The sequence below is a fragment of the Myotis myotis genome, unplaced genomic scaffold (assembly GCF_014108235.1).
Source record: "Myotis myotis isolate mMyoMyo1 unplaced genomic scaffold, mMyoMyo1.p scaffold_m19_p_3, whole genome shotgun sequence".
NCBI classification, from domain to species: Eukaryota; Metazoa; Chordata; class Mammalia; order Chiroptera; family Vespertilionidae; genus Myotis; species Myotis myotis.
In genome coordinates, this window is record NW_023416335.1 from 21,929,043 (window position 1) to 21,939,613 (window position 10,571).

The window sequence follows — 10,571 nt, forward strand, 5'->3', positions numbered from 1 at the left end:
GTGGGTGCTGGCTCCTCATTCTGCCCCTATTGGTTTTATGGATTTCACAATGCAGGTCCCTGCTCAGGGTCGGGCTACTGCGCGCTTCTCACCACTGCCTGGGGGGTGGATGTGGCCGAGTGGTGGGAAGCTGTATGGGTGTGTATGTGGAGAGGTCTGCCAGGCTCTGCCCCTTAGTCTGGCACTGGTGGAGGCGGCACCCTGGCCGGGAGTCTGTTGCTCATTTAAAAGTGGTTGCGGGTCCAGGGTAAAGTAATTGGGAAAGTGGGAGAAAGAAGGGAGCAGCATGGTTAGACCTTCGCTTCAACCCGCTGGGCTGGGACAATTCCTCCTGCTGTGGCTGCTGCTGCTGCCCCCGATGCCCGATCCCAGGGTGGAGGCCCAGAGGACCTGGCCCTCTCCGTTCTGCCCCGCGGTCTGCGAGCCAATGCGCTGCCCCCCGCTGCCCACCTGCTCCTCGGGGGCCACGCCGATGCAGGACCGCTGCCGCTGCTGCCGCGTGTGCCCCGCGGCCGAGGGCGAGGTGTGCGGCGGGGCGCTCGGCCGGCCCTGTGCCCCGGGGCTGCAGTGCAGCGCGCCGTTCCGCCCGCGGCGCCTGGGTGGCACCCGGCTGGGCACCTGCGGCTGCCCGGCGACGGGGGCGGCCGTGTGCGGCAGCGACGGGCGCACCTACCCCAGCCTGTGCGCGCTCCGGGCCGAGAACCGCGCCGCGCGCCGCCGTGGTGCGCTCCCGGCGCTGCCGGTGCAGAAGGGCGACTGCAGGGATCGAGGTGGGTGCCGGCCCTGTGCTCTCTTGAAACTTTCGGGAGGAGCGTTTTTGAACGGCGCAGCTCTCCACGGGTTCTGCCCTGCTCCATTGGCCGTAGGGATTCCACTTCTTGCTCCCGATTTTCTTCCCTCCTGGGGTGTCTCTTTGCGGGTCCCCATGTGGTTCCCCCCCCAACCCCTCCCCCCAGTTTCCTCCCCACACCTGTTAAATGTCCTCTTCCCTTCTAATTTTTTTTTCTTTCCAATCGGGGTGACGGGCCTAGTTCCCTCAAGGCGCATCCTTACGGGAGTGGGACCACAGGATACAGGACGGGGGAGACCGAAGAGAGGAAGGGGAGGGAGGAAAGTGGAGAGAGGGGGTGGGGGGACTGAGAGATTTGAGATCGGACCCCTTGCAGCGGTTCTCAACCTGTGGGTCGCGACCCCTTTGGGGGTCAAACGACCCTTTCACAGGGGTCGCCTAAATACGCCCTGCATATCAGATATTTACATTACGATTCATAACAGTAGCAAAATTACAGTTATGAAGTAGCAACGAAAATAATTTTATGGTTGGGGGTCACAACATGAGGAACTGTATTAAAGGGTCGCGCGCGGCATTAGGAAGGTTGAGAACCTCTGCTGGAGGATCAGGAGGCGAGGGTCCCATCGCCCCCAGTAAAGGAGCATTGCTTCACAGGGACCAGAAGCGCAGGCTGGCTCAGGAGCAACTACAACTTCATCGCAGAGGTGGTGGAGAAGGTGGCGCCATCTGTGGTTCACTTGCAGCTCTTTCGGAGGTAAAGGAGGCAGGCTGCGGCCGCCCACTCCCCCCTGACTTTCCGCTCCAGGTCCGCTACTGTGAGGCTCAATGCGGTCCAGGAACCCGGTGAAGGTGCAGAAGGGACACGGGTTCTGACTCCCAAATCTGGGTACGCCTGCGCCCTTAGGTGGCCGGGGTTTCCCTCTCCCTCATCTCCCACAGACAGATTTGAAGGTCAGGGGCAAGAGGTAGAAAGCACCTGAATGATCTTGCTCAGCCCCCTCATTGTTGTGGAAGGAAATCCTCTGTCAAAGGCCAGTTAATGGTGGAACCTAAACAGGAACCGGCCTCCCTGGGCTCCCTGCCTGCCTGGGCCCTGATGATCTGGCACTAGGACTCAGCGGTTCTCAACCTGTGGGTCGCGACCCCTTTGGCGGTCGAAAGACCCTTTCACAGGGGTCGCCTAAGATCATCCTGCATATCAGATATTTACATTACGATTCATAACAGTAGCAACATTACAGTTATGAAGTAGAAACGAAAATAATTTTATGGTTGGGGGTCACCACAACATGAGGAACTGTATTTAAAGGGCCAGAAGGTTTAGAACCACTGCCTAGGTCAGTGATGGTGAACCTATGATACGCGTGTCAGAGGTGACACGCGAACTCATTTTTTGGTTGATTTTTCTTTGTTAAATGGCATTTAAATATATGAAATAAATATCAAAAATATAAGTCTTGGTTTTACTATGGTTGCAATTATCAAAAAATTTCTATGTGACACGGCACCAGAGTTAAGTTAGGGTTTTTCAAAATGCTGACAAGCCGAGCTCAAAAGGTTCGCCATCACTAGCCTAGGTCGACTCTTGACCATGGTATTTGTGATCAGGTTAGGCCTATTTGAAGCAGAGGGTTGCTACTCTGATCAGCTCTGAAGAGGGAGTGTGCCTGGAAAAGGAGAGTTGGAATCAGCTCTCAGTGGGATTCCCAGGAGATGACCAGGCCACTGAACAGGCAGACTCCAATTCCACCCGGAGACAATGAAAACACGGGGAAAAGAAAAGTGTCTGGGAAACTGTGCTGGAGGTATGCTTGGTACCTGTGAGGTTCCGTGTCTCCAGACTGTGGTGCATCCCCTGACTCTTCCGTCCTCTGCTTGCGCTGTTGTCTTTACTGAGACAGGTCACCTCTCAATGGCAAGGATATTCCTGTATCCAGTGGCTCTGGGTTCATAGTGTCTGAGGATGGGCTCATCGTTACCAATGCCCACGTCCTCACCAACCGGCAGCGAATCCAGGTGGAGCTCCAGAGTGGGGTCCAGTATGAAGCCACTGTCAAGGACATTGACCATAAACTGGATCTTGCACTGATTAAGATCGAGCCAAAAGTGAGTATGGGAGGTCTAAATCAGAGTCTGCGTATTTAGGGATTTTCACCAATTTGCTATGTTTTCTTCTCCACCCCCTTCCACCTACAACACATTTTTTCAACTAGCATATGCTGTTTTCTAATTTCCTTTTTTTTTTTTTTGGTTGTCTTTTAGTCCCTCTTCTATTTTCTTTCTTTTTTAATTTTTTAAAATCTTTATTGTTGAAAGTATTACATATGTCCCCCTTTCCCTCCCATTGACCCCTTCTAGCCCGCCTGTTTATTTTCTTCCATGCCAGTCTGTATATCCCTAACAATTTCTATGGCAGGGAGGAGCGAGTCTTTTTTATTTTTCCTTCTCCTTCACTGCCTCTTCAATAGATGCTGCTCCTGGAAACTTCTCTTAAAGTAGTCTTAGAGCAGCGTGAATGATCACAGTGAATTCAGAGCTGCTAAGGAATGCTTTGAGGTCCCGTTACACCAAGTGTAGTCTGCACTCCAGCAGTATTGACATCATCTAAGAATTTGCTGGAAATGCAGAATCTCAGACCACAGCCAGGTCTACTGAATTAGAATCTGCATTTTCTTAAGATCCCCAGGTGATTCGCGCACGTATTAAAATTTGAGAAGAACTGCTCTGGGTGATCAGCTTTGTTTGTGGCCAGTTAATTTTGACTGTCAACTTTTGAGCTGGACCTGTGCTAAGTAAATTGCTAATGTCAGTTTATGTTCATCAGTAACTTCACTGTTGGTTTATTTATAGTAATTTATATAAAGCAATACTTTTAGATTTTAGAGACGATCCCAATCATCTTAACAAGTGAGAGTTTGGGTGGGTGATTCTTGGATTATAAATGCCAAGTGACAAAGACTGTGTCATATATGTGCTGTACATAAACACCGGTTGATTCTATTCTTGATCTTCCCCATCCTTTCTTGCCCATGTGCAGACTGACCTTCCTGTATTGCTGCTGGGAAAGTCATCTGACCTGCGGGCCGGAGAGTTTGTGGTGGCCTTGGGCAGTCCATTTTCTCTGCAGAACACAGTGACTGCAGGAATTGTCAGCACTACACAGCGAGGGGGCAAAGAACTGGGGCTGGAGGATTCAGACATGGACTATATCCAGACTGATGCCATAATAAATGTAAGTCACTTGGGAAGACCATTGTGAGCCCATGAGATGCTTAGGGGCAGTGCAGTCAGGCGCCTCCTTTTCCCTTTCAGGATGTCCCGAGTTTAGTTAGATCCTTACGAGAGGGATGGAATGCCATTTTGTTAGACTTCAGCCTGTTTGATATGATAGCTGGCATCCATGATATTGGGTGGCCTGTTAGGGTCTGTCACAGAGGCCACCGCTGCCGTAGGAAGTGGTGGTCCTTTTGCTATTGTTCTTTATCTGCAGTGACTCCAGTATTGATGATGATGGGGGGACAGGACAATTTTGCCTGCCTTGGGGGAACAGGAGCTCACTAGAGCGGGCTGTTTTTGGTAAATCTGTTTAGGAACTATGAATAGTTGACAAGGAGAAAAGTACTGATGGTTTTTTCAAATTCTGTCTCCAGCACGGAAATTCTGGGGGGCCTCTGGTGAACTTGGTAAGTGGCCACTTTCCTTGCTGCTTCATGTCTCTTCCTTGTAAAGACTTGACAGGTTGCATGGTGCAGACTAATCCTAGCGCAGAGACCTGTGGTGGGATGCTTTTCTATGACTGCATCCTAAGCAAATGGTTAGGAAAACTTAAGATCTACAATGGATTTGTCATCCTGGTGTGTGATCTCACCCAACTAGGGTTTGCTTACACATTATATCTCTTCAACATGCTTTCCATTTTGTTTTGTTTTTTTAAATATATTTTATTGATTTTTTACAGAGAGGAAGAGAGAGGGAAAGAGAATTAGAAACATCGATGAGAGAAAAGCATCGATCAGCTGCCTCCTGCACACCCCCTACCGGGGATGTGCCTGCAACCAAGGTACATGCCCTTGACTAGAATTGAACCTGGGACCCTTCAGTCTGCAGGCCGATGCTCTATCCACTGAGCCAAACCAGTCAGGGCCGCTTTCCGTTTTCATTGGACAGTTAACAAAGGTCCTGGGTACTAAACCCAGATTTATGCCAAATGACCAATTGTACTATGTAATGTCCCCCTAATGTATATCCTTGAAGACTCCCTGCTGCCGCGTATGAAGAACTGTCTCTCATCCCAAAATGCTAATTTCAGGATGTGGCCTGTCCAGGTTTTTAGTCTTGACCCACTTATAGATGACAGAAAAGCCACACCATGAATCCATTGTTCTGTCATGTAGTTAATTATTAAAATTATTCAGTCTCTCTAGTGCAGTGGTTCTCAACCTTCCTAATGCCGCGACCTTTCAATACAGTTCCTCATGTTGTGGTGACCTCCAACCATAAAATTATTTTCATTGCTACTTAATCACTGTAATTTTGCTACTGTTATGAATCGTAATGTAAGTATCTGATATGCAGGATGTATTTTCATTGTTACAAATTGAGCATAATTAAAGCATAGTGATTAATCACCAAAACAATATATAATTATATATGTGTTTTCCGATGGTCTTAGGCGACCCCTGTGAAAGGGTTGTTCGACTCCCAAAGGGGTCGCGGCCCACAGGTTGAGAACCGCTGCTCTAGTGGCAATGCCAGCGTTTCTAGTTGCTCAAATATATGTGAAAACACGAGAGTGCCGTGCTCATTGACGCAGCCTGTGGTCATGCTCTCTGAGTTTTTGAGCGGATTCATTTGGTTCATCTTTACATATTACACTTACTTGTAGGAGGATGAATTGTGTGTGACGTTATTGAACGTTTTTTATTCATGACACTGCATGCAATTTTTTGTGCCTTCTTTCTCCAGTGGACAAGGAGTTTACTAGAATTTCAGACCACACTCCAGACCTACTGAATTATAATCTGTCTCTTAATAGTATTAAATATTAAACTAAACAATATGATATTTTACCCTTTCCATTACCTAACAAGGCTAGAGGATGATGAAGTGCATGAAGAGGAAAGTATTTCTCACTTCATAGCCTTGGTTTAGTAGGGCTTTGTTCCGAAAGTCAATTTACTAATTCTTACGGATAGTTTCATTGAAGTGTTGCTGAAAATCTAACAGCTTTTTGCCTTTGCCATGTTTATTTTTAGTTTCATTTAAGGAATGAAAAGGCAAATACTCCTTGTTCTCTTCTTTGGGTCAAATAACAAACTGTGGTTCACACTTAAAATCAATGTAATTCAGCCCGGCTGGTGTGGCTCAGTGTTTGATCATCAGCCCATGAACCAAGAGGGCACTGGTTGGATTCCTAGTCAGGGCACATGCTCAGGTTGTGGACTCGATCCCCAATAGGGAGCATGCAGGAGGCAACTGATCGATGTTTCTATCTCTCGACCCTTCTCCCTTCTCTCTAAAATCAATAAAGACATGTTAAAAATATAAATAAAATCAGAGTAATTTTGCCAAGGGAAAATAAGCTCAAGATTTTTAAAAAAATTCCTCCATAGCAATTTGCACATGTAGGTCCCCTCTACTATCCTACCTACATCCATTGATCCGGACTGAAGAAGGCCACTTTTCTGCTAGCCCCTCTGTACCCTGCCCTAAGGGACTCACTTCAGTCCCTCCTGTTTGTTCAGTTTGTACAACTTGGTGACTGAATGACATCTCCTCCCCTGCCAGGATGGTGATGTGATTGGCATAAATACACTGAAGGTGACCGCGGGAATCTCCTTTGCAATCCCCTCCGATCGAATTCGAGAGTTCTTGGCAGAATTCCATGAGCGCCAGTTGAAAGGTAAGGGGAGGGAGGACTTTTTCTTCCCCTGTGTGTTTTTGGCAGCACTCAGTCTACTGTGGAGACGGTTCTGTTGAATGCTGTCACTGGTACCGTTTCTCTAATGGCTGTTCGGGCAGTAATATAAAGACTAGGCACAAAACCAGGCATGGGTTGTACCCAGAAACATTTGGATTGAACTATTGTGGAAAGGAAACCTGAGGGGCAGAGGTGGGTGGAAGACGGTCTGTACTAATGACGAAGGTTCTCTGAGGAACAGCTTGAGGGGGCAGCTATGATGGAAGGATGTTCTGTGACTCTGGTGTCTTTTAAGATCGCTGAAAGGAGAGAAGTTTTGTTGTTGGTAACACATTATAATTTTCCTTTCCAGGAAAGGCTCTTGCACAAAGGAAATATCTGGGTCTGCGAATGCTGCCCCTCACTATGAAGTAAGTGTGGGTTTGAATACGTCTGGGTCATTTTCAGAAGCAAAAGCCGTAGCTGGACAGTCTTGCCACGGAAACTAAAGTGTTAGGATTACAGCTGGGTACCCTTGTGGCCATAGGCTCTACTGATGCACCAGCACCCACTGTACTTCTCAGTTTCTTTCATGTGCCTATATTGTATAACGTCCAATGGTTCTAGGCATTGGCATAGAGAATCAGAGCACACCTGGGGAAGAATAAGGGTGACCTGCTTGATGGAGTCCTCTCTGGCTACTCTGAGCCTTGAGAGAGCAGGTAGAATATTTACTGAGATTCATTCGGAGGCTTTGCCCGGGGCTCCGGACATCAATTTGCTATGCTTCTTAACCGACCGGGAAATCTCTTCTCACTTTTCTTAGCCTTCTTCGAGAAATGAAAAGGCAAGATCCAGATTTCCCCGTTGTGAGTTCTGGGGTTTTTGTATATGAGGTGATTCAGGGAACAGCTGCTGAAAGGTAAGAGAAACTCAGGCCTTTGCCCAGCCTCCTTTGTTCTCGCTAGATGTGTGCGTGGCAAATGTAGGATCTAGAGTTAGGCTGTCCAGCACCGTGGCCCCTGCCCACATGTGGCTATTGAACACTTGGAATGTGGCTGGTATGACCGATGAACTGAATTTTACATTTTATTTAATTTTAATTTATTTGAATAAAGAAACTAGGAGCACGTAAAATATTTTTCCATGAAACACACCTTTTATTGGGGGGGAGGGGGCGGGGGGGAGGGGGGAACTGCCTTGTACTGTAATCATTGCATTTATAAGATATTATGGTTGTGCATTGTTTCTAGTGGATTTCAAAGACTTAAAACAGAGTGTAAAATACATACTAGTAATTATTAAAAGATTACATGTTCAAATGATAGCTTAGACATATTGAGTTAAATAAGATATATTACTAAAATTGGTTTCATCTGTTTAAAATTTTTTGAAAAAAAATGTGGTTACCAGAAAATTTAAAACTACATATGGCATGTGGATAGTCATGCTGATTTAGACTTGTGTACTCTAAGGGCCTTCTTTTTGGAAGGCGGTGGTTCTCGTTAAGCCAAGAATGCATGCTGTGAGTTAATAGCCTAAATCTAAATTAATTTTGCTAGGATCCCCAAGTCTGCCCTTTCACTACCTTAGTTATTAAGAATCAGAAGAATCCAAAGGATCAAAAGTTTAGGAACATACTTTAGGTAATTTAAAATACTTTTGTCTTCAAACTCTGGATGACAGTATCAGACGGCAGCACTAAGTAAGTAAACAAATAAACAAAGAAATAAATCAAGCAAAGGTTACAGTAGCTTTCCAAAGATGCTCCAGCGGTCTTGGTGTTGTTTCAAACATTTATACTAACTACTGAGAGCAGAGGTGGCTTGTCCAACAATCACTCTCCTGGGTCTCTCTCTTAAGCTTCTTCAGTACCTCTCTCTCTCACTGTATTTGTTTTTCAAGAGCTCAATAATCTGTTTAGATTACAGCAACGCTTTTAGTAGGGGGCAAGAAACCCTAGGGTACTACCTGTTCAGAATAGCTAAGTGTTAGGTCTCATGTTACTAAACTTGGCTTGTCACAGGCTTTCCTAGCCTTAGTTCCTGCCCCCTCCCTGCCGCCCCCCCTCCCCCCCACATCCCAATCCTTATTTTTAACTTCTGGTTCAAGGCCAAAGCTATTTCTTTCAGCTCTCCAAGGCCTTGCTACTCAGGATGTGGTCTGTAGCCCAGATGCATTAGCATCAGCTGGAGCTTTTGGGAAATGCAGAATGACAGGCCTGCCACTGAATCAGAAACTGCATTGTAAACAAGATCTCCTTGATTTGGATGCACATTAAAATGTGGGCATTACTGCTTGTTTGATGTCACTGCTGAGCCGGAAATCTGTTTTGGCTCCAGCCACTTACATCTAATAATAATAATAATTATGATAATAACAGCTGGCATTTATTAACCACTTCATATATGTCAGGCATCATTTAATATTTTTTACATGCTTGGTTTGAGCCCGCAGTAGTCTTATGATATAGGAATTATTTTATAGAGGACACAGCTGTGGCAGAGAGAGGTCAATGTGAATTACACAGTAAGTCAGAGAGCAGGGATGTGGAACCTAAGTTAACCTCTGTATTATCCTGCTTTCGTGGCTGCTCTTCTTGCTTCTGAGAGGCACACTGGTCAAGTGGCAAGAAGAAGGGTTTTCAAGTCTGAAGACCAGGAATCAAATCCTAGCCTTTTACAAGCGGTGGGACATTTATCCTGTCTGAGCCTCATATTTGGGCTCAGCAATAATTTGCAGGTTTCTTTTTTCCACTCACAGAACTACCATGAACTGAGTTCTCCCTTTGTGCACAGTACCAGTCACCTTCCAAAGTAACCTTGTGCTAAAGGCTTTCCATGCTTGTAGCTCTGTCTACCTTCAAACTTCTCTTCACATCCTCTTGCTTTAAATTTCTATTTTTTCATAAATTCCACATATCTTGGTAATCCTATTACTCTTGCTTCTCCTGCAGTCATTTAATTTTATGTCCCTCTTCCAGCTTATTTTTTACTTTAAGACAAGTCAACAGCATAGCTATGTATTTATTGCATGTCGGAGGCGGTTTCTGTGTCTAAGATCTACGTTCTATGTGAAACAACTATGTAGGGAACTGCATACAGTCACAGCTTTGGGGAAAAGGAGTCTAGAATCAGAGCCTTAGATATTTAGACTTGGAAGGGTGACTAGTTTTTGACTTACTGGGAACAGAGCTTTTAATAGTATAGCTCAACATACTCTCTCGTTCCATAAACTATGGTTGAAGATGGGGTAAGTGGGCTGTCAAATCAAACTGATCAGAGTGTAGCTGTCTAGGGAAAAACATATTGACTGGGCTTTTCATGTTTGCTCATAAGAATGGGAGTATGCTTGAGGTTAACAGAGGTCAGAGAGTAATAGAAATGAAAAGCTAAACTCCTATTCCAAACCAAATCCAATATAGGGGAGGAGTAAACCTTTTTCACATGATTGTGGTAGAATATTAATTTTATGAAAGTAAGTAGGATTGTTGTCTTCAAGGAGATTTCACAGCCTATTAAATTCTAGCTGGGATGAGTAAAACTCTTAGAGTTTCATTTTCCTTTTTTTCTCCCCTCCCAGCTCTGGGTTAAGAGACCACGATGTAATTGTCAGCATAAATGGGCAACCTGTTACTACCACAACCGATGTTACTGAAGCTGTTAAGGACAATGATTCCCTTTCCATGATGGTTCGTCGGGGAAGTCAAACTTTGATCCTGACAATCACACCTGAAATAATTGATTAAGTATCTTGATTTAAAGATAAATTATCTAACAAACCCAAAGTTATATTACCTGGTTTGTATTGAAGATGTGCCAAAGATGGGTAGGGGTTTTAAGATCTTTCTTATAAAGGAAAATGAATGCTTAAGTATGA

General features: G+C 45.6%; 1 protein-coding gene across 1 annotated transcript; it reads left to right on the forward strand.

The window, feature by feature from the left end:
* The first annotated feature begins 92 nt into the window (after window positions 1-92).
* On the forward strand, window positions 93-10,521 carry HTRA4 (HtrA serine peptidase 4). Its single transcript, XM_036298865.1, has 9 exons — window positions 93-770; window positions 1,448-1,547; window positions 2,695-2,899; window positions 3,831-4,025; window positions 4,444-4,476; window positions 6,581-6,695; window positions 7,066-7,123; window positions 7,519-7,614; window positions 10,275-10,521. The coding sequence occupies exons 1-9, from the start codon at window positions 287-289 to the stop codon at window positions 10,438-10,440; spliced, it is 1,452 nt and encodes a 483-aa protein (XP_036154758.1). The 5' UTR covers window positions 93-286; the 3' UTR covers window positions 10,441-10,521.
* The last annotated feature ends 50 nt before the right edge of the window (window positions 10,522-10,571 follow it).

Coding starts and splice junctions, on each gene's coding strand:
- HTRA4 (XM_036298865.1), top strand. CDS start 287: ATGGTTAGACCTTCGCTTCAACCCGCTGGGCTGGGACAATTCCTCCTG. Junction 2,900..3,830: donor TGATTAAGATCGAGCCAAAA/GTGAGTATGGGA, acceptor GCCCATGTGCAG/ACTGACCTTCCTGTATTGCT. Junction 7,124..7,518: donor ATGCTGCCCCTCACTATGAA/GTAAGTGTGGGT, acceptor CACTTTTCTTAG/CCTTCTTCGAGAAATGAAAA.